At 44.3% G+C, this 24,453-nt stretch overlaps 2 protein-coding genes across 2 annotated transcripts in view; one reads left to right on the plus strand and one right to left on the minus strand.

Moving 5' to 3' along the window:
- Positions 1-24,453, minus strand: part of GEMIN7 (gem nuclear organelle associated protein 7) — a 373,647-nt gene that overhangs the window by 3,442 nt on the left and 345,752 nt on the right. Inside the window, exon 2 of the mRNA XM_082247090.1 lies at positions 4,431-4,570. Within this exon, the coding sequence (XP_082103216.1) occupies positions 4,431-4,448 (18 nt within the window). The 5' untranslated portion in view covers positions 4,449-4,570. The remainder of the gene's footprint in view (positions 1-4,430; positions 4,571-24,453) is intronic.
- Positions 5,124-24,453, plus strand: part of CAAP1 (caspase activity and apoptosis inhibitor 1) — a 46,020-nt gene continuing 26,690 nt past the window's right edge. The window contains exons 1-3 of the mRNA XM_082247079.1: positions 5,124-5,583; positions 8,334-8,537; positions 13,904-13,988. Coding sequence (XP_082103205.1) covers positions 5,470-5,583; positions 8,334-8,537; positions 13,904-13,988 — 403 coding nt within the window. The 5' untranslated portion in view covers positions 5,124-5,469. The remainder of the gene's footprint in view (positions 5,584-8,333; positions 8,538-13,903; positions 13,989-24,453) is intronic.

The following is a 24,453-nucleotide window of genomic DNA, read 5'->3' on the forward strand; positions in this document are numbered from 1 at the left end:
TTTTGAAAGCCTAAAAAGGTTTAGCGCTGAGCAGTGCGGGGTGTACCAACAAGGCCTCCACCACCTTCCTACTGCTGGCATCCAGCTTCAAGATGTAACATCAAAACAGCATCACAGATGTCAACATACTATATTTTTTTTTATATAGGTTCACTTTATTGATAAAATTATTCTGTAATTCAAGATGTAGCTGGGTGTAGTAAGATGTCCGCATGGGTGTTCTATCAGATTACTGCTAATAAAGTAGAATTATGGCCTCTTATTAGAAAAATATAATCAGAATTACTTATCTACAAATGCATCTACACTGTTTTCTCTAAGTTCCCCTGATAGTCCCACAAATCCTCACTGAACCTGCCAGTAAAGTCCACCTAATGCAGTTTCCTGTGATAATGTGAGAACAATGCTCCTGAATTCAGAGTTACAATTCATATAAACTGTGCCTGCTTGCACTACAATAGGATCTAAAACATCTGTAAAACACACACACACACACACACACGCACATCCCTAGTGCATTACCACCAAACAAATTGGAGTGTGACAGGAGCGGCGCTGGAGGAAGCATGCGGCTGCAGTAGAGAGCAGAGCCGATCATGCTTCCTGTATTGCTCCTGTCACAGGCGGAGTGCATTTAATATCCCTCCGCCTGTGACAGGAGCCGGAACTACACAGGAAGCAGCGGCTCCACTCTTCACAGTAGGAGCTGCTGCGGCTGACAGCTGGGATATTGCGCGCCACTTGTCAGGTGTCAGGGAGCTGCAGCCCAAAGGTGGAACACTTGGGATGTCTGAAAGCATATACGCCTATAGTGAAATCCATAAAAAACATTTATTCAAAAAATAAGTGAAACTTGCAAAGGGAATCACACTAAGCAAATCCTTGGGCAACAGAAAACGAAAATCCTGCCGCTTTATAAAACTCTGGTCTGGCCATACCTGGAGTATTCTGTCCAGTTCTGGTCGCCAATTCCCAGAAGGGATGTGTTGGAGCTGGGGAGAGTCCAGAGAAGGGCAACTAAACTAATTAGGGGATTGGAGGACCTCAATTACGAGGAGCGATTACAAGCGCTTAATTTATTCTCCCTGGAGAAGAGACACCTGAGAGGGGACATGATAGCGATTTACAAATACCTCAGCGGTGATCTCAGCATAGAAAAAAAAACTATTCAGTCTCAGAGAGCGTAAGAGGACACGTGGCCACATAATGAGATTGGAGGAGAGGCGGTTTAATCTTAAGCTGCGTAGGGGGGTTTTCATTGTCAGGGCGGTAAGAATGTGGAATTCTCTTCCACAATTAGTGGTATCAGTGGGGGAGTATCGATAGTTTTAAAAGACTCGTGGACGTGCATCTCAAAGAACACAATATTCAGGGATATGGGAAATGAATATCGACACTGACACACACACCTACATAGGTTGAACTTGATATATTGACTGTTGTCTTTATTCAACCTTAAAGCAGAGTTCCACTCAAAAGTTGAAATTCCGCTTTAAGTGGTCCTGACCCCTGACATTCCACATTTGGCATGTCATTTTTTTTTTGGGGGGGGGAGCGGGTACCTAGAATTGACAGGTACCCTCTCCCACTTCTGCTCGGGCCACCTAGGAGACTCGGGCAGAAGTTCTCCTCTGCCCCTTCCACCCTGCAATCTTCTGGGACACGTCAGAGGTCCCAGAAGATTGCCTGTCCATTCAGCACGCGCAGCGCTACTCGCGCATGCGCAGTGCGTACCCGGCTGTTAAGCCGCAAGCTGTCAAACCCGGGTGCCCACACCAGAGATGCCGGCATCATGTGGAAAAGACGGAGAGAACCGAGGCTCCCCCTGGCCGCATCACTGGACCGTGGGACAGGTGAATATGTGTTTATTAAAAGTCAGCAGCTACACTTTTTGTAGCTGCTGACTTTTAATAAACACAAAAATGGCTGGAACTCTCCTTTAACTACTATGTAACAGGTTTAAAAAAACTTGCACATAGCAAGTTGGAGGTGGCTCTCAAGGCCACCTCCACCCGGGCCCAAATGCTTCCCGAACTGCAGAAAATGCACTGATGGACAGTGGAGCTCCCGAAAGGCCCTGTGGTCTCCGTGAGGGGGTCAGGTGGGGTCACATGGTCTGCAGGGTCCATACTAAACCAGAAGAACCCACCAGCAAAATGTTTGCAAAAAAACGGTCCCACCATACTACAGCGCCCCCCCCGCAGGTCAGGCGCGCCCGCAGACCCCCAACAGAGAGAGAAAGAGGCCCCCAGAACCCACTGCCCCAATATGCATTCTCAGGACAGCACAAGTAACCAGCAAGCCCTCCCATAAGGGAGTGAGCAATGGAAACAGCCCAGGGCGAAGGGAGGGGCTACACCCCCGGAAAAAGCCTCCAGGCACTCCCACCTAGATTCAAAGCAGAGAATCCACCGCAAAATGGCCGAAAACGGGTGTACCAAGATGATGGCCACCATAATAGCAGACGAGGCTACAACAAAATTGCAGCTCCATGTGGCAACAGGATACCCCCCGCCAGCCCTCCTACACCATCCTGCAGCAGGAAGCCCTGGAGGAACCGACCAAGGCCTCCCCCACACCCCCATGCGGCCTGCACACTAGGTCCCAGCCTCAGGTACGCCCAAACAGTCCCCCACGTGGGAAAAAAAGGGGGGGGGGGGGGAGGTTTACTCACCGTACCAGGAACACAGGCAGGTGCCATCTCCTGACAGGACCCATCTCCACCGCAGTGTGGGAGCTGTCGGCCAAATAGGAACACTGCGACATAAGTCTAGACCCTGTGTGCGACCTGGGGAGAGGTTTAACTCGCGGGGCCAGTCCCCGTCCAGTGGAACTATGTCGCGGAGCTAAGGCCTGCATGCGCTCGCCGGCCAGACTGGGGTGACCACTGGATCTAGATATCAAGTCCATTGTCCAGCCCAGCATTGTTGCTTGAAGATCTCACAGGAAAAAATTCCGGAGAAAAAAGGACCAAATATCCCAGCAAGGAACTAGCTCCTTCCTCCTGACTAGGCAGATTAAAACTGACATCCTATGCAGGAAGAGAGAGGGTGTACCCTCCGGCACTGCCCATAGGCGAAGCCAGAACTTTTTTTCTACCTGGTATGCGCTCGGGAGCCAACAGTCACGGCACGGGGCTCTGAAGGAACGGCACGAGCGGCTGTTTCTTCAGAGCGCATGCGTTGATGATGTCACTGGCTGCATGTAATGTGCATATCTCCTAAACGGTGCAAGGCTTACCTATAGGTACAAGTTGCAGAGGAGGGTTTACTTCCTCTTTAAGCCCACATGAGTGCCCCTATAACAAGTGGTTTACTATGGTACTATGGGGGCACTCAGAAGGGAAGGGACCAAAAGCATCGGGCAGAAGACGCGAAAAAAGGAGGTTGGTTGCTGATCTCTGCAAAACCATACCTCTCAACTTTTTTAAATGGGAACGAGGGACACCTATTAGCAAAAGTATGTAGGCATAGGACACACCTCCCCTGTCACGCCCTCTTAAAGGAGAATTCTACAACAAAATGATTAGTTAAACCCACAAGTGCTTTTTTTGGTTTTACTACTATTATTCCTTTATACTGGCTTTGGAAATTTACAAATGCAGCAATTTAGAAATTGGATGAATGGTTAGGCTCCATGTACACGGGACGTTGTAAATGGCCGTTTAGGAGCAGTTGGGCGTTTTTTTCAGAAGCCCCTGAACCCATCTACATTTTATCTTATCTGTCCATGTACACTGAGTCGTTTACAGTCATTTGCAGGCAGTTGCGTTCAGGGACTGTTTTTAGAACGCAATTATTTGCTTTCGAACGTGTGTTTCCCGGCGTTTCAAACGCACAAACGCGTCCGAACGCGATGACCCGCGTTAAGCGTTTTTCCATTTTAAAGGGGAATCATTTTTTTGACCTCTAGGAACGGTTCTAAACGCAAACGCCCGCTAAACGCGAGTACAAACGCGACCGAACGGACGTTTCAAACGTCCTAAAAATTCCAGCATTCAAAGGGACTTTTAACAACGTCCCGTGTACATGGAGCCTTACACTGGAAAACACTTTTTGAAAGACATATAATGCATTTTTTATACAACTTCATAGATCAGACCAAAATGAGGAGAAAAGAGGGACTTTGTTCCAAATCAGGGACAGTCCCTCCAAATCAGGGAAGAGTTGGGAGCTATGCAAAACCCTTAGAAAGTACCATGCTTGTTGTTTAAGCTGGCCATACACCTTACCATCTGATTGCACAGTCTCCTTTAGATCTACCAACATCTATGTAGGAACTGCCAGCCTGATTGGATACAAATTGATTGAGAGACTCCATAGGTCCTCTCAATCGTTTTGGTAAATCTATAAGTTTATTGCATGGTCAGATTGTAATGTGTATGATGATCATTAGATGTCCCTTCTGCACATGCACAATCTTGACAGTACCTCATTTAGGGTGCTCATATCTGCTCAGGTCCACCTTTCTGTTCTTACTCAGATCTTGTATTTCTCTCCTTCATCGTTTCAAGCATGCTCGAATTCCAAGCCTCACTCTTAGATCAGTGTCATGTGGTCCAAGCCTCGCTCTCAGATCAGTTGTTGTGTGGTCCAAGCCTCACTCTTAGATCAGTGTCATGTGGTTCAAGCCTCGTTCTCAGATCAGTGTCATATGATCCAAACCTCACTCTTAGATCAATGTCCTGTAGTTCAAGCCTCGTTCTCAGATCAGTGTCATGGGGTCCAAGCCTCCCTCTGAGTGTTATGTCTTTTAAATAAAGACATGTATCTGATCTTAGATCAGAAGAAGTCTTGGAACACAGGAAATGATCATAGTGAGGCTTGGAACACAAGACACTGATATCAGATAAGAATGAAACTTGGAACACAGGGAAACTAATCTTAGATCAAAGTGAGGCTTGAAACACAGAAAATGGTCTTAGATCAAAGTGAGGCTTGGAACACAGAAAATGGTCTTAGATCAAAGTGAGGCTTGGAACACAGGGAAACTAATCTTAGATCAAAGTGAGGCTTGGAACACAAGGAACTGATTTTAGACTATAGTGAGGCTTAGCATACAGGAAACTGATCTGAGACCGAGGCTTGGATCTTGAACACAAGAACTTAGGAGAGGGAAGAAAGGAAAGGTGGAAGTAGTGGACGAGAGGTGATATAAACCCAATAGATAAGGTAATATAAAGACCTGATGAAGTGCAGCTAATACTTATAATAATTATCTGTAATTTTGGTAATAGATGAGGGCAGTAGTTAGCCTATTGGTAGCAATGATGAGCACAGAGATGCAGAGACTATGACAGCTGTGCACTATGCCTCGAGACCATTGTTTTCCTGTATAATTGCTCCCCAGAGGAATTCATAGCTTGCTCCTCTGAGACTCCTAGCTCTTGTTTACCAGACAGCAAGTTAAAACCTTTTTTTTTTTCCTTCGTAGCTTCATACGGATGACTAGCAGAGCAGCAGTGCAGACATGACTGGTGGGAAGAAAAGTTCCAAAGAAAAGAAGAAGAGGAGGAGGTCGACATCTCATGACACGAGTTCCCAGGCAGAGAGGAAGAGGAGGAATACAGAATCCAGTCACCAGGTAGCTCTTTTGTTGTATGGACCTTATACTTGCATGCTTACAGCTCAAGCACTTTGACATCACACATGTAATAGAATGCAGATTGTTGTGGATTACTTCATTCGCTGTCGTATCTGTATAAAAACACACTTGTTTATGCATTTATAGTGATGGGCCCGGGCATGTTTGGATCGAGCCCGTCAGGAAGCTGTCACCGCACACAGCCAATCATAAGCAGTGAGGCATTTCCTGACTGGCAGCTGCACATACACACGCTGCCTATGAGTGGCAGTGTGCAGTGCCGGCTTCCTAGCGGGCTCGATCCGAACATGCCCGAGCCCATCGCTATGTGTTGACATGCTCATGTTTTTACCTGTGTGTGTAGCGTACTAACGGTTCAACTGGCCTTCCTACATGTAATGTGTGTTTTATGTCAGTCTCTTTTCACTAAGCTCTGAAATGACTGTTCATTATAGACATTGTAATCAATATAGTTTAATGCATTGTCAGCTCTTGGTGCCGAAATTTTGGCTAGTATTGCAAATAGTCATTATTGTAGCTTAGTAAATTGAGTGCCATGAATGATTAAAGTCCAGCTCAGGGCAAAAATCTATAATTTCCCCATCCCTTACTCCTACCACTCCATAACCAACCTATCCTGCCAGCTGCTTAATTTACCTTACCTAATGAAGTCGGTTGTACCATGTGCTCCATCCAATAATAAATTCCAGAATTGTGCTTATCATTACATTTGTTTTTTATTGTTATGTACCCCACGTGACAAAGTATATGCAGTTGTTAGGTGCTTCCTAAGTCTAGTTATGAAGTTCTGAGACAAGAGGAATGCAGAGGGAGAAGGGGGTAGATTAGCCTCCTATCTCTGTATTCCTCTTGATGCAGCTTGTCTTTGAAAAGTGCTCGGAATACTACATTCATTTTTTCCCCTGTGATAGAGACAATTGAGAACTGTCCGTGATACCTTTTTTATTTGCACTAACATAAAATTTTTCAGGACAAGCTTTCGGGGTATGTCCCCTTCATCAAGGTCCAAGCAGTACTGATTCACAAATGTTTTAGCAGAATAATAAAAAAAAAAAATCACAATCTCTTTCCAAAGGAAAAAAAAAAGAGAAAAACAAATTTAAACAAAGGTACCTGGCAATGGTAATAAACTAGCGTAGCAAGATTCCCAGCTGTTTTGCTGGATATGGGTCCCCCTGAGTCACCGGGTGCCACAAAAGTACCTTTGTGCATGTTTCTCCAAGTGTGAGCACTGAGACAATGACCAGTCCAGTATCTTTGGGTTTTTGTATTTATTTTATAACTTAGATAGGAGAAGGGATGAGTGGGATACTCCTTTTGGCTCAACTATGTACAACTTGGCGGAGACACTTGAAAAATGCTGATTGGCGCTGACTTGACGCTGGCAGGATGCCGGTTAACGCTGGTTAACACTGGCTTGATGCCTGTTAACGCTGAACTGACTTGTGACTGTTTTTCTAGAAGTCCTCTTTAAGCTCCCTTAAGCACTCCTTGCTGAGGTAGCTATTTGTATACACTGCTCCACTGCTGAATACTTCAAGGTCCACACCTGCGCCCCCCTTTCCTCTCACTTCTCTTCAGGGTTTAGACACAGGCACCCCCTTTCTCTAAACCTCTCTACTGGTTAGCTGGCTCCCGGATCCCTTTGACCTTCTGGAGTGGTCCCCTATCCTAGGCAGACCCCTGGGCAGTTTCGAGTACTCACGACACTGTTTTTCCTGGAAACCTCTGCCCAGCAGCTCCACTCGGTCCACAGCACTCTGGATCCCTTTCTGCAGCCCGGCTCAACCTTCTGTCCTCTAGGCCGACCGCCCAGGACACACTTGCTTCCTCTGACAGGAGGAGAGATAGCCGTCAGCCTCCTCCTGGGACTCTGCTTCCCACCAAAGACCCTCTGTCATGTGCTCCCCTCAGACTTATACCCCCTCCCAGGGTGCATTGCGGCAGACTCCACCCTCTGGGATAGATTCAAGCCCTGGTGCGCTATTGGCCAGGTTTCCTCCACTGTCCAATAAGAGCCCTCATTGGACACAGTGGGGAGACTCCCCAGACTCAACAGACACACCTGGAAACACATGACAGCCTAGCTGAATGATCAGGCCCCCCTGATAAGCAGACAGGGCCACAATATCCTTTTCCTAGCACCCACCTAGGAGGGTGTTACATTAGCATAATTAGTGAGATAAGACAGAGGGAGAGCTATAGACTGGGATTATGGGTCCCATGGGATGAGAACAATGTAGAAAGATTTGTAATTCTTCTTTAAGCTCCAAAGAGGTAGCTGAATATACAGTGTAAATGGATATAATGAAACTGCTGATTTGTGATTCTGTACAGCAAATCTTATGAGCCAATGGGTACCCCTGCTAGATAGTGCAGGTGGGATTTGACCTCCATGTAGGCATTTCTATAGGAAAATAAATGAAGAGAAGTCTAACTGATGAAACCCAGGTGGGAAAAAAAAAACAATGAATTTACCCATGCCCTGCTGTATTAAAAATAAAAAAAAAATGGTTTTAGGTATACTTTAATAATAACTTTAAAAATTAAAACCCCTGTCATGTTTTTATTGCTGTCCATTATATAGGGAGATTCACCCTCTGTTTGTTTGAGGGTGGTAAGTAGATTTCCTTGTTAAAGTAATAACATTTTATATTATATTTTTAACACTGGTTGCATATATATCTATTGTCTGATCTGTTTACTGAATGCTGCTGAATTGATTTCAGGAACCAGAAACGTCTGCTCCATATTCTGCGGTGAAAGAAGAAGAAGTAGAGGAGTTGAGTGATATAGAAGAAGGTGGACTAGACTTGAACGTGCCTCTTAAACCTATTAGTTTCTACATGTCTGATAGAAAGGAGATGATGGAACATTGTTTTCGTGTTCTTGGTGATCGGAAACTTAAGAAAATGCTTCCTGATATGCTAAAGGTGAGAAGGCGAATATTTTTTTTTTTTTTTGTTACCACCTTTAATGAGCAGGTGGAGTCAAACAAATTATAGGAAATACAGAACTGCAGAAAACTCTCAAGACAGTATTATTCGATCCCCTGTATCTATGCTAAAAACTAAAAAAGTTATATATTGGAGCTTACTAGTCCTTAGATGTGGTGGCTGCAGGAGTTTTCTTCTTTCAGGCTTTTTACCGCTAATTTTACCTGGTAATCCTGCGAATAAAACACTTCCTGTACCTTCATTTTTACATTTTTTTTTCCCCCCACTGTAGAGTGAGGGGAAAAGTATTTGATCCACTGACAAAGAAATGATCAGTCTATAATTTTATTTGTAAGTTTATTTTAACAGTAAGAGACAGAATAACGCCAAAATCCAGAAAAAAGCATTTGAAAAAAGTTATAAATTGATTTGCATTTTAATGAGTGAAATAAGTATTTGATCCCCTCTCAATCAGCAAGATTTCTGGCTCCCAGGTGTCATTTATACAGGTAATACGCTGAGATTAGGAGCACTCTCTTAAAGGGAGTTCTCCTAATCTCAGCTTGTTACCTGTATAAAAGACACCTGTCCACAGAAGCAATCAATTAAATTCCAATCTCTCCACCATAGCCAAGACCAAAGAGCTGTCCAAGGATGTCAGGGACAAGATTGTAGACCTACACGAGGCTGGAATGGGCTACAAGACCATTGCCAAGCAGCTTGATGAGAGGGTGACAACAGTTAGTGCGATTATTCGCAAATGGTAGAAACACAAAATAACTGTAAGTCTCCCTCGGTCTGGAGCTCCATGCAAGATCTCAACTCGTGGAGTTTCAATGATTATGAGAACAGTGAGGAATCAGCCCAGAGTTACACGGGAGAATCTTGTCAATGATCTCAAGGCATCTGGGACCATCGTCACCAAGAAAACTATTGGTAACACACTACACCGTGAATGACTGAAATCCTGCAGTGCCCGCAAGGTCCCCCTGCTCAAGAAAGAACATGTACAGGCCTGTCTGAAGTTTGCTAATGAACATCTGAATGAATCAGAAGAGAACTGGGTGGAAGTGTTGTGGCCAGATGAGACCAAAATTGAGCTCTTTGACATCAATTCAACTCGCCCTGTTTGGAGGAGTAGGAGGAATGCTGTCTATGACGCCAAGAACACCATCCCCACCATCAAACATGGAAGTGGAAACATTATGCTTTGGGGGTGTTTTTCTGCTAAGGGAACAGGACAACTTCACTGCATCAAAGGGACGATGGAAAGGGCCGTGCACCATCAAATCTTGGGTGAGAACCTCCTTCCCTCAGCAAGGGCATTAAAAATGGGTTGTGGATGGGTATTCCAGTATGACAATGACCAAAAACACACAGCCAAGGTAACAAAGTAGTGGCTCAAGAAGAAGCACATTAAGGTCCTGGAGTGGCCTAGCCAGTCTCCAGACCTTAATCCCATAGAAAATATGTGGAGGGAGCTAAAGATTCGAGTTACCAAATGTCAGCCTCGAAACCTTAATGACTTGGACAGGATCTGCAGAGAGGAGTGGGACCATATCCCTCCTGAGATGTGTGCAAACCCGGTGGCCAACTTCAAGACTTCTGACCTCCTGGGTTTGCCAAAAAGAGTTTTGCCACTAAGTACTAAGTCATGTTTTGCGAAGGGGTCAAACACTTATTTCACTCATTAAAATGCAAATCAATTTTCAACTTTTTTGAAATGTGTTTTTCTGGATTTTTTTTGTTGTTCTTCTCTCTCTCTCTCTCTCTCTCTCTCTCTCTCTCTCTCTCTCTCTCTCTCTCTCTCTCTCTCTCTCTCTCTCTCTCTCGATCTCTCGAAAGTAACAAGGATTTTGCATTTCTGGCAAGATCATCAGATATTTTCTGTGCTTGCTGAAAATGTTTTTAGCCAGAAAAATTAAAACTAGTACAGCCACCACATCAATAGACTGGTAAGTTGCAAAATATTACATTTTTGTTTTTGGGCTTTGATGCACTTTAACCACCTCCCACCCGGGCCATTGTACATATACGGCCGGGTGGGAGTCTCGTCCTTCTGATCGGACGTTCCGGAACGTCCTTCAGAAGGAGAGAGATCGCGCCGCCGCAGGCACGCGCAGCGGCGCAATCTCGATGTGCCTGTGTCCCTAGGACACAGAGCAACAAGACTCGGCAGGAGGGCCCTGTGATTGGCCCTCCTGATCACATGACGGCTGTGTCCAATCACAGCCGTCATGTAATGTCAATACAGCCGTTGTAACGGCTTCAATCTCTTCTCCTCCTGACAGATCCTGTCAGTGAGGAGAAGAGGAGAGGATCGATTCTGCAGCCGGGGTGATCAGTGAGTATTTCTAATTACTCACTGATCACAGGGGGGGTCTGTGCTGGTAATCAGATGATTGATTACCAGTGCAGCCCTGGGGGGAGGGGATGCCACTAGAGCCACCAGGGATGACCACCAGGGATGCCCACCATGGCCACCAGGGATGGCAAACAGGGCTCAGAGAGCCTGCCAGTGGTGCCCCCCTATCAGTGCTGCCCACCAATGCCATTCATCAGTGCTGCCCAGCAGTGCCCGTTATTGCCATCTATCAGTGCCGCCCACCAGTGCCCATTATTGCCCACCAGTGCTGCCTATCAGTGCCCCCCATCAGTGCCGATCAGTGCCACCTATCAGTGCCGCCTATCAGTCCCCATCAGTGCTGCCTATCAGTGCCCACCAATGCTGCATATCAGTGCTATCTATCAGTGCCACATATTAGTGCCCATCAGTGCTGCATATCAGTGCTACCTATAAGTGCCACCCCATCAGTGCCTGTCAGTGCGGCGTCATCAGTGCTCATCAGTGCAGGAAAAAACGTATCTATTTACAAAATTTTATAACCTAAACAAAAAAACTTTTTTTTTTTTTTTTCAAACTTTTCGGTCTTTTTTTATTTGTGCACCAAAAAAGAAAAAACCTGACGGTGATCAAATACCACCAAAAGAAAGCTCTATTTGTGGGGAAAAAATGACACAAATTTGGTTTAGGTATAGTGTTGCATGACCGCGCAATTGTCATTCAAAATGCAACAGCGCTAAAAGCTGAAAATTGGTCTTGGAAGGAAGGGGGTTTAAGTGCCCAGTATTGAGGTGGTTAAAGTCTAGTTGGGACATGAACGCAGCTGAAAGCTGAATAAGCCAGAAGAGGGAGATCCTATTCTCTCTGTCTCTAATTCTTATGGCTCTGTGTGGAATGTTATGCTAAGGTGGCTTCCCCCTAAAAAAAGAGTAAGGCCCCTTTCACACATGCGGACTATTTGTCTGTTTTTCATCCAACCATTGACAGATGAAAAATGGACATCAATGCATCTCGATGTAAACAGATGATCATCCATTTACATTCACTTCTGTCAACATTGTTTTTTTGGAACGGATCAAAGCCCTATTTTTCTTCCATTTAAAAAAAAAAAAAAACAATCAGACGAAAAACCGATGTAAATGAACACAATAGTCAGTTTTTTGCATGAATAAATGGTTCCGGGACAGAAGTTGTTACTGACTTTAGCTGGCAGATGTAAAAACCGATGACAAACTGATGTAAACTTCATCCTTTTTTTCTGTGAAAAAAAAAAAGTGACTGAACTGATGAAACTAACGTGTGTGAAAGGGGCCTAGGGCCATATTAGATAATCTCTACTTATGCATACACTTAGTAAAGCACCTTTCACATGGGCGCCTCCGCCTAACTTTATCTGCTTGCTTAGTGGGGGATTGCCCTGCTGACCCCCCGCTGAGCAGGCGGATGACAGGTCCTGTACCCGTTTTCCTCTATAGGGAAATTGGGTGGAAATGGACCACCTGTCTGTTTTCACCCAATCCTTTCTGATTCGACCCGCCAGACTGATGGAAAATAGGACCACCATCTGTCTGGATTTTTAGGGCAGGTTCGGATAGTGTCGAGTGTCAGCGGATATGTGTCCGCTTACATCCACTGCTCCATAGGAGAGATTGAAGGGTCTGATCAGGTCCGCCTGAAAAACTGACAGGAAAACCGGATCAGAGAGCCCGTGTGAAAGGACCATAAGAGGTGAAAAGTGAAATTGCTGACAATCCATATTGGCTTATTACTGATTAGATGTCAAACAGGGATAGTGGTTGCACAATGGATTGAGCTTTGCCCCTCCGTTGTATTTTTCTATGTAGTCAATAAAGTATGCACATTTATGATGATACCAAATAGCCAGCTTCTTCTTGCTGGACAGTCAACACTGTTCTCTTTCTTTCCTTGCAGGATGACTGGTCTTGTATGCATCCCCCTGTAGATTTCTGCAGGGTGGGTGTGTTGAGTCCCTCCTATAGATCTGCTCTATGCACAGGCTATATGCAGCCCAGGGATGATGTCATCACTACTTTTTTATGGTGACATTTGGCTTTACAAAGGTATTTGGTAAACACAAAGTAGATTTATTTCCCTTTGTGACTGCATAGCAATTTTTTAAAATGAGAGATTTAGTGCCTTAAATTCTAATTTATGAGGCGTACACACTACTAGTTTTTTTTGTTTAACCAAAAAAACTGACTGCTCAGGTCAAAGCCGCTGTACTAACAGTCCAATGTTAGTACAGCGATCTCCCCCCTCTGTGCTATTGTGTTCTGACAGGGGAATGGACCCAACCCCCCCCCCCCCCCCCCCCGCCAGAACACTCTGTTCAGCTGACCGGGAGCTGGTCGCAAGACCTTTTTTGCTACTAAGACTTCGACAGAAGCCGGCCAAATTGCCGGCTTCTGTTGGACCGACTGCCATACACACGGGCCCAATGTCGGCCGGTTTCTATTGAACCGGCCGATGCCGACTGACATTGGGCCTGTGTTTACTAGGCTTTAAACAGACAACAAGAGTTTCTTATCTTTGGGTGCCCTAGTCTGCAGAGGGTCCTGTTAGCTAATATGAAATGACTATATTCAGTTTGAGAGTTGGAATTCTGTCTCTCCAGCCCTATATCATCCCTCGATGTAGGACTAGTGAAACAGAGACCTGATCCTCAAGGGTAGTTGGGCAGAAGAGCTTTTATGCAGCCTTTTGTGAAGCATGGTAAGGGATTCTGTCATTACCATGTGTCCATGATAGCCTGGTCCTAGCTGAGGCTAGCTGTCATTCAGCCTAGAATAATGACGTCCAGTGATGGTAAGGCTTACTGCAGGAGACATTGTTGGTCTGAAGATAGGTATTGCATCTAAAGTTGGTATTTTTTTAACTTTTGCTTTAGTAGCCGATTGCAGTGCTGTATGTATTTTCATTGGTTTTAAATCTTGTGATACACTGCAAAGGTTTGGGAAAACTCTGAATTTTTGTTTCCCCTGAAACCATGTTTTAACAGGATTTGCCTCTTGATGAAATCAAGCGGCTGTGCCTGGAGCAAGTGGAAATGGAAACTGATGACAATTTGCTCAGAATTCTACAGGGTAAGCACAAAATAGTTCTTGCATCATTTTTACTTTAATTGTGTATTTTCATCCTGGTGGTAATAGCAGGGGTCTACACATCTACTAAACTTTGCCCACTGCTTAAAGGAGAAGTACAGCCAAAGCTTGTTTGGCTGTACTTCTCCTGTGGATCAGAGGAGTGCAGTTCGTTCTGCACTCCTGTGACTAGTTTTCAGCTGACGGTAGGCTGAAGTCTGCTGACATTACAGAGCCAGTCCAGGCTCAGGCAAGATCGCTACAATGAAATCGGGATCTGGCTCAGCCTCTCAGTGAGCGGCTGAGAGCCTGGGCCAGAAGCTTCCACCCCCTCCACAGCCCAGCGCTCCAGTGAGCGAGGAGGGGGCAGAGCAGACAACGATGACTGACAGTCAGCAGCTCTCTGCTCTGAAAGCTCTGAGAACCGAGTGATCAGCGGTGTTTGATCACTCAGTTCTCAGTGTTAGAGCTAGTGGGGGACAGATGCAGCATCAGACCAAGGCTGGATCCACCTAGGTAAGTATGATTCTGCAGAAATGTCCATACATCTCTTTTAAAGAAGTCTTATCACAAAAAAAAATTGTCTGATAACCCTAAATCCTATAGGTAACATAAAGGAGAATTACTGGAAGTAAATGGAGTTTACAAATCCCCCTAGGCTCCAGCCTATGATGCAGATTGCATCTCAAAAATAACTCTGTACAAGTGTGAATAGTTCAAGTGGGCTGAATTACATATTACTGAATGTGTAAATTTTACCTTCCAAGTGAAATAAAATACATTTCATTTTTAATTGACATTATTAAAGTGGTTATAAAGCCAAGGCATTTTTTTACTGTAATGCATTCCCTGCATTAAAGTAAAAAATATCCCTCTACTTGTATCGCCCCTTTACCACCTTAAAGACTTACCTGAGTCCTATCCAGGTCCAGTGCTTTGCTCGTCTGCAGCCACATTAGTCTGTGTTTCTCTACTCACAGGACACAGAGGCAGCAGCAGGAGCCATTGGCTCTTGTTGCTGTCAATCAAATCCTGTGAGGAGGGCTCCGGGGATGGTGCTAAGATGCAATGTGCTTGTCCATAAATGCACACAGCCTGGCTTGGGAGCAAGCTTGCATGTCTGCACCCATATCAAGCAGTTTGCTATAAGGGCAGACATGGAAAAGGAGGATCAAACAGCACTGGCGGCGGACCCCAGATGAGGAGGTTCAGGGCCGCTCTGTGCAAAAAGTTCTGTAATGCATCTCTTTTTCCTGATAGTAGGGGGGTTGGTTACAGGACACTGTGCAGATATACAGTGTGCCTGTATTATATAGTCTGCTCAGCCTGTGGAAAGATGCAGGCTGTGCTTGAGTGGTGGGAACGTGTTCAAGGAGAAGGCTGTGATTGGGAGGGTGTGTTTTCAAGAGGCAGGCTGTGATTTGGAGAGGGTGTGTGCCATAGGAAGGTTATGATTGGGAGAGGAGGTGTGCCAGAGGCAGGCTGTGATTGGTAAGGGGGCACAGGGGCTGAACAAACTACCCAATACTGGCATGCTGTGTGTCTGCACAGTGCCCTGCACCTCTGAATGGCCAGCCTAAGGAAGAAAACTAACCATGCTAGCACAAATCAAATTCGGTGCTTTGTGTGGCTAGCTTAGAACACACAAGAAAGGTGACTGGCAGTATCAACCATATACTTTAGATGGAAAAAGTACATAAAAATGATCGAGACTATGATGTATAATATACACATTCTGTATGTAAACACATGTTAAGATGGTGTTGCAGTTGGGCATGTGATTCTTCTGTTGCAATGGTGGCTCCTGCAGCGGTTTCATAGGGAAAAAATGGCAGCACAACCTTTTCATGCATAAGTATGCATGTATAAATGACTTATCTGCCCAATGCCTTGGCTGGTCTGCAATATAATGACAGAAAAACTGCACCCGCATGGTATGGTAATACAGCCTGGTCTATGATAAAATTGAGCCACAACTGCACATGTGTGAGAGGCACTTGGAGCCTAGTCTGCAACAATATGACCCCTCAACTGTGAATGTTTATTGGTGCTTTGGTAAAAATCAAGATGGCTGTGTGAGGGACTGACATGGCAGTAATGGTGGGGGTGGTGTGTGTGGTGCACAAGGAAACTGAAAATATGAAGCTGGAAGGGAAAAAGTGTCAGTGAGCTGGACAGGTGTAGCCATATTTTGCTGTGCTCCATCCAGAGAGCGCAGGGTGTTCTCCATCACTGGAGGCTGCAGCACCCCTGCCTTTTCCAGGGTCCCCCTGGTTCTGTGCACTGCTTTATAAGAGGAAGCAGTTCTTGGGGTGCTGCATGGGAGGGGGGGTTAACTAGACTGCAGTTATACTTAAAAGAGTAATTCTGGTAACCTCTACATAGAGGGAGTGATTCTGGAGCTATTTGGTGGGGTGGTTTTGGAGACACAAAAGGAAATGCTTACATTTGTGACAGATATAAACTTGCTTTCTGGAGTTTTTACTACATGCCATTCCTCATATTCACCCCCACATGCATTGCTGCTTGTGCACTTTTTGCTACTGTACTGACAGGTGATTCTGCACTCACCACCACCAGTTTTCCACTCACTACCACAGTATGGGAGGTTGGTGCCGCACTCACTGCCAATGTGCTGCTACACGATTCTGCTCTTGCCACCACTGTAGCGGGAAATAATGCTGTGTTTGCTGCCATTGTGGCAATGCACAATTCCACACTTGGCACCAACGCACCAATGTGCACTTTTGTTTCATCCCTATCAGCAAATCGGTAGTGGTAAATTCATATGATGTTAGTATGCAGTATATATATTTTTTTTTTATACATGTCTCTATATATTTCTCCCCATTTATATTTAGACCAAGCTATCTTATAAAAGTGATAGTGACAGAAGTTGTCAGTGGTGGATGAGCAATTGCAACAGCAGTTTAAAGGAGGTTTTAAGCCTGTTTTAACGAAAGGAGATCATAGTCACAGCACACACTTTTTTTTCTTCTTCCATTGATTTCAGTTGGCTGCCAAATGCATTGGAATGTGCAAAATGTAAGACAGGTGCTACTTTTTAAGATTACGGTTTGGTGGCCGCAAACATGCCACATTTGTTAGATGCCAATTGGGGGTGTCATTAATAATTAATGGCACCCCAACTGCATCTAACAGGGACAGTGCGTTCCCAAATGGTGCAATAAACGTGCCTTTCCTGCACCACATTCTTAATCAGGTTTTATGCATGCTGCTATTAAACTCTTATTAGAAAGCACACTTTATGAAAGCGCATCAAAGATGCAGCATGCTGGACTTCGATGCGTTTCCATGAAAACGCTTGCTGTAGTTAAGTTAATGGCTGCACACTTAAACGTGTAAACTATGTATAACAATGGGACGTGGAAAAACCACACTGCACAGATGTATAACCAGCCTTTATCTGGTGTCTTTCAGTCCCAGCTAGCTCTGACAGCTGGTTCCCCACTGACAGTCAGGATCCAATAAACTAGTTTCCTGATCATGTATGCAATCTCAGCCATTGCATAGTGATCACATATAGGCTGGAGGTCTATTCAAAAAAGAGTATTCAGCCTGCAGATAAACACTGCTACCTTCAGGCTACATGATTTATCTGCAGTTCATATGTTTACTGCTGTAATTATACAGTATTAAAATAATATTACAATCATAATACATTAATAAAACAGATTTTTTTTTTTTTTACATTTTTATAGCCAAATCTACTAATTAAATTGCCATCCCCTCATTCTCCACTATGGCCAACACATTTACATGCCACCTTTCTGCATAATGGGACACTTGTTTCCTGAGATGTTAGATAGGATCATCATGTTAAATTGGGCAGGGAAGGAGGTAAAACCCCCAGTGAGGACAATCTATTGTACATTTTTGTCAGTTTATAGTGTGTCAATGGCTAAAGCTATAAAATATACAAAAAAGTAGCAAAGGAATGTCAGCAATAATATTTTGCAAGAAGAAAAGCCTTGGTACCATTAGCTTGCATCCATCTGTTGTGAGAGCATTTTCATTCACTATGTCAACCGATAAGCATTTATTGACAAAGGCATGAAGAAGTTGAATTTCGCTTTAGTAAATGCCATGGTATCAGAATAAATCTGTAAATCAGAGTGTAGGTCTGGGATGGGTAAAAGAGCACTCTGAAGCATTTCCAATACAAGATATTTGCAGTACAATAAAGCTGACTCCAGGAATACTGCTATATACACGTTTGAAATACATACAGTATTTGGAAGCTATTTTCTTTACCATACATTACAGGACACAGAAGACTTCATATTCATGACTACTTAGTTCATGCTGCCACCTTCAGGTGAGAGGAATCCCCACCCAGGCACAACCTCTCCCAGCTCTGACATGCCACAATGTTAGCTTGTGCCCTAAGGCAATGAATGGATATGCTTATAAGATGTCTTTTGCTGAAGATCTCCTTTCTGGGGCTTGGTTTCTTTCTCTGCTGAGGTAGAGGAGGGCTTCACCCAGATTGGTCACTCAGGCCATGTTGCTAAGAGTGGACTGTGCTTAGACCACACACGCAAGAACGGAAATGGCCTGCAATGTTTTAGTCAGTGTTGGATCCCAAAGGCATCGGTCTCTAGGTTACATTGTATCCGGTGAGCCCACTGGCATGGTGTTTTACTGGTCCAGTGCATTGATACCCCTAGATGGAATTTAGGTTGGGGACACACATGCTTCTGAAAATTGGAATTTCTGGCCCTGCAGGAGAATTAGTGAGTGCCTCTGATTTGAGGGAGTCTTTCCCCAAAATGTGTGTGGGTGATGTGGGTCATAACAGTGGCAGAACTCAATATGGATGAGGCAGGGCAGCACCAAAACCTTTGCATAAAGAATGCATAAACGTGCATCCTCAGGCTCCTGTTACACTGCAACAGGGAATAGCTCCAGCGATTCAGCAGAACACTGCCACAGCTCTGCATTGCTGCAGCAACCTTATATAGACACCAGGCACAGCAAGTATAAGTAAATTTGTCTATATTGTTGTGACTTGCCACACTGGTGTTCTGGTGTAGGTTGACACTCCTCTCATCTGGGTGGTCAATCCCTTACAGTGTCCAGGCTTGTTAACCCTCAGAAAACTATGGCCTTGCGCAGGCATAAGGGTAAGGAAGGATGGTGGGCTCCCAACTCCTTCTGTCAGGTAGCGGGGACCCCTACAGAGGTTGCTCTGCAGTGGGTTACTGAAGGTTCAGATTTGCTTTGAATCTCTGCCCTTATTTGGTATTTCCAGGGGGCTCAACCCCCCACTTACTTTTCTGCAGTCGTTTCTTGTCTGTAAGATCACCTCTCAGGGGCTATCACTGGCTTGGGACGCAAGTGTGGGCACACTCCTTTTTCTGATTTTGCAGAAGGATGAGGCATCATAGGAACATCAGAGAAGGAAGCTGTCGAAGCATCAGGAATAATCTGTAGAAGAGTTCTACCACTAGGAATCTCAGGGTTTGGGGCTGTTTCAGGCACTGGAGACCACTGTGAGCTTTCCTGCGGACATGGCGTGCAATAACTTGAGGTTGCCACTTCCAAAATCCTGTTCTCCAAAGGTCACTGGGTTTGGGTCCTGGAAGCCACCAAATCATCCCACATCTTTTCCAGTGCACCTAACTTACAGGAAGTGATGTATGCTAACTGAGTTCATCCAGAAAAGTTGTTTTTGCCTCTAAAGTGGTTCATTCAGCAGAACTCCAAGGAGAAAAAATCATACAAGAAATGCGGTTCACTTGTTGTTGATCCCACCATTTCCTACTTGAGAAAGACCCTGTGTGTGAGGTCCCAATGTTTAACTACTTCCCTTCCATACCAATTCAGACATTCTATCCTACATGTAAAAATCATCATTTTCTTTTTTCTAGAACATTACTCAGAACCCCCACATTTTATATATATTTTTAAGCAGAGGCCCTAGAGAATAATGGTGGATGTTGCAATTTTTCATGTCACACGGCATTTATGCATTGATTTTTCAAACACAATTTTTTTTAAAGAAATATAATTTAATTAATTGTAATGCAAAAAAAACACAATATTTAACCCAATTTTGTAGTAAAAAATTAAAGATTGATGTTCCGCCAAGTAAATAGATACCTAACATGTCACGCTTTAAAATTGAGCATGCTCATGGAATGCTGCCAAAATACAGTACTTAAATATCTCCATTGGAGATGCTTTAAAATATTTACAGGTTACCAGTTTAGAGTTACAGAGGAGGTTTAACTCTAGAATTATTGCTCTTGCTATAATGTTTGTGGCAATACCTTTACATGTGTGGTACAAACACAATATACATATGCAGGTGTGACCTACCTATTAGTTTGATTCTGCATGGGGGGGACAGGGGCACTTTAAAAATTATTTATTTATTTTTTTCTTTTTACACTGTCCCTTTTTTATTTTATATATATATATATTTATATATATATATATTTATATATATATACATTTTTTTTTATCACTTTTTTTTCTATCACCAGAAATGTAAATATCCCTTAGAAATAAGTCATGACAGGTCCTCTTTATGCAGACATCTTGGGTCTATAAGATCCCAGTTCTCTCCTCTACCCTGAAAAGTATGAGATCAAGAAAAAAACATCTCTGCTATCCAAGAAAAAAATTGGCAGTGTTTACATCTGCTAGAACCGGCTGCTTCCGGCTCACAGGACCATAGAGATGGCTGGGGACCATCCAGGCACAACCAGCTCTATTGTAACCCAGTGGAAATGACGGATCGGATACTGAGCTCGCTGATCTCACAGGAGAGCCCAGAAAGGCGCTGGTGGGCGGCAGGAGGGGAGATGTCCCTTCCCGTTGCCTGTAAAAGCAATATATTGGCTAATCAGCTGCTAGGAGGGCTTTTACTTGATAGGGAATCGCTGGATGAAAAAAAAGATACTGAGATAATGCCTGTAACTGCAGGCATCATCCTGATACAACCACTGATGTTCTACAGGCAGGAAGTGGTTGAAGACGCCATAGATAAGAGATGAGGCCCTCTTAAAATCATCCTTTTCTCTGGTAGGATTGGCTTTACAGCTTGAGGTGTGAGTTTGCCAGGCACTTAAAGTTTGGGCAAACTATATGCTTTATTTTGGAGAATCGGGCCCAAAGGATCCTGGAAGATTTTCAAGAGTGCCTTGGGTTTCTCGGAGGACTCCTTCGAAGATTTCATTAGGCAGTTGTCACAGATGCACATCATATCTACATGAGAAGGATCCTATGGCACAAGTGTTGGTTGGTCGAACTTCTCTGCAAAAAACAAATTGAGAGGCTGACCTTTAAAGGGCGAATGCATATTTGGACCATTCTTGGATGCCTTCTTCCAAATCGTTATGGCTGTTAAAAACTCACTTTGCCCCTAAAACAAAAGACAAAAGTGGCAAGGCAGAAGCTAGTGAAGCCTTCGGAATCCAAGAAGAGTTCCTTCTGTAAGCAGCAAACCTTGGACTCTAAGCAAAAGTCCCAGTTACATAAAAAGATCTCAACTTTCAAGTACTCAGGCTCTAGAGGCAAGTACTCCTCCTAGTAAAGGAACTCTCCCATTTGTGCGGGGGCACACATCTATCGGCCTTCATGGCCGCTTGGATCCAGGTATTCATAGATGACTAGGTCTGCAGCATGGTGTTCTTAGGTTACAAAATTGAGTTTTACGGCTTTCCCCCTCACACATTATGCGCTCAAGCGTATCTTCGGAACTGTCTTCAATGCTATCCTCTTTGCCCTGTTCTGCTCCAAAGCTCTTCAGCTCAATATACTGTCTGTTTGAAACACATTTTTAGAAATCCTGGATCTGCCAATGCATATGATTTTTAAAACCAAATCAGCTCTGGAAAGGTGGATATACATGCAGATGGTGGATGTTGGAAAAACTTTCCTTCCTTCAGAGGTCTCAATAACGGGTGCCAGCTTATTTGGCTGGGGTGGTGTACTAGGGAACCTCTTGGTTTAGGCAGCATGGTTCAGGCAGCATGGTTATCAGAGGAGCAGAGGTTGCTGGTTCTCCTACACTGAGCAATCAACCCGGGAAAAGAAGCCATGCTGCTCAGGAGGAAGCCGACCTGATCTTTTGTTGGACGTTTCAGCCTTTTCTGTCATGCATACTCCTGGCATAGAAAATTGGTAGGTGGAATTTTTCCGATGTCAGCAACAGAATGAGGATTAATGGACCTTTTGCCTGGTGTTGTTCGTAATTATTGTTTGAAGTGGGGGATGCCAGATGTGGAAATTTTTGTGTCCAGATTCAGCACCATACTGAACTGGTTTGTGTCCCGAATCAGAGATTCTCAGGCTTTTGCCCTGGTGAGTCCTTGGGATTACCTTTCCCTGATCTATTCCTTCTCTTCACTGAATCCTTTTTTTCTTGCCTTTTGCACAGGAAACTGTCAAGGGCAATCAAGTCATTCTGATTACACCTACTTGGCCAAGATGCACATGGTATGCAGACACTGCAAATAACTTGGCAGGTGAACCGGGGGCTTCTCCAGATCAGCTAGATTTTCTGTCGCAGGGTTGATTCTACTTTGATAGCATAGCTGATGAAGTCCTAGTCCTGAGGGATAGGTATGTTTCTGACACTGTAATCCCTATACTTCTGAAAGCAAGAAAGTCCACCTCCAGCAAGATGTACCACCGGAAAGCCTTTTTTCGCCTAGTGTAAGGCTTGTAGGTTTCAACCCCAACAAATATTGGCCTTTCTCCGGTCTGGCATGGAGATGTCTCTGGCTTTAAAGCGGTATTAAACTCAAAACCAAAAATGTAATTTCTCTTTCGTTCATTGACAGACACAGCTTCCCATCTTCATATGGCTTATACTGCCCCCTACAGGAGTGTAGCCTTGGTGGCAACTTTCCTATAGTTTCCCATTGAAAATAGCGGTGGCCATGTTTTTGGTACCAATATTTAAAAAAGAGCCTGAGATATATCCCGGGTAACTATATAGACCTGTCAGCCTAACATCAGTAGTCTGCAAGATTTTGGAGGGAATGCTAAGGGACTATATACAAGACTTTAGTAATAAAAACTGTATTATTAGTAGTAATCAGCATGGATTCATGAAAAATCATTCTTGCCAGACCAATCTATTAACCTTCTACGATGAAGTGAGTTGCCAACTAGACAAGGGAAGGCCTGTGGATGTGGTGTATCTGGACTTGGCAAAGGCATTTGACACAGTACCCCACAAACGCTTACTGTACAAACTAAGGTACGTAGGTATGGACCATAGGGTGAGTACCTGTATAGAGAACTGGCTCCAGGGGGCCCCCTAAGGTTCTGTCCTGGGGCCAATCCTGTTTAATTCATTTATAAACAATCTAGAGGAGGGGATATCCAGCACAATCTCGGTATTTGTGGATGATACTAAACTAAGCATGCCAATATCTTCTATGCAGGCTGTGGAAACCTTACAAGCAGACCTGAACAAAATAATGGGGTGGGCAACTACATGGTAGATGAGGTTTAATGTTTAAAAATGTAAAGCAATGCACTTGGGCATCAGAAACACGAAAGCAAGCTACTCACTAAGGGGGGGAACCTCTGGGTGAATCTAAGATGGAAAAGGACCTGGGGGTACTAGTGGACAACAGGCTTGGCAGTGGCATGCAATGCCAAGCCGCTGCAAGCAAAGCCAACAAAATACTGGCATGTATAAAAAAGGGGATTCACTCCAGAAATAAAGATACTCACTAGGGAGGGAACCTCTGGGTGAATCTAAGATAGAAAAGGACCTGGGGGTACAAGTGGACAATAGGCTTGGCAGTGGCATGCAATGCCAAGCCGCTGCAAGCAAAGCCAACAAAATACTGGCATGTATAAAAAAGGGGATTCACTCCAGAAATAAAGAGATTATTCTCCCACTCTACTAGACTCTGGTCCGGTCACATCTGGAGTATTCTGTCCAGTTCTGGGCACCGGTCCTCAGAAAGGATGTGCTGGAACTAGAGAGTCCAGAGAAGGGCAACAAAAATAATTAGGGGAATGGAGGACATCAGCTATGAGGAAAGACTACAAGCATTGAACTTATTCTCTCTGGAGAAGAGACGCTTGATATGATATCAATGTACAAATACTGTACAAGTGATGACCCTAGCATAAGGAACAAACTTTTCAGAGAAAGGGAATACAATAAGACGCGTGGTCACTGACTAAAACTAGAGGAAAAACGGTTTAACCTTAAAATACGTAAGGGGTTCTTTACTGTCAGAGCAGTAGGGATGTGGAATTCTCTTCCACAAGCAGTGGTATCAGCAGGGAGCATCAATAGTTTCAAAAAACTATTAAATGGGCACCTTAAAGACCACAACATAAAGGGGTATACAATGTACGGTTATAGGCAAACACACACACACATCATAGGTTGAACTGGATGGACTGATGTCTTTTTTCAACCTCACAAACTATGGAACTATGTATGGTGTGCAGTTAGTTGGGGCTG

Source organism: Pelophylax lessonae (genome assembly GCF_965119305.1).
Source record: "Pelophylax lessonae genome assembly, chromosome: 1".
NCBI lineage: Eukaryota > Metazoa > Chordata > Amphibia > Anura > Ranidae > Pelophylax > Pelophylax lessonae.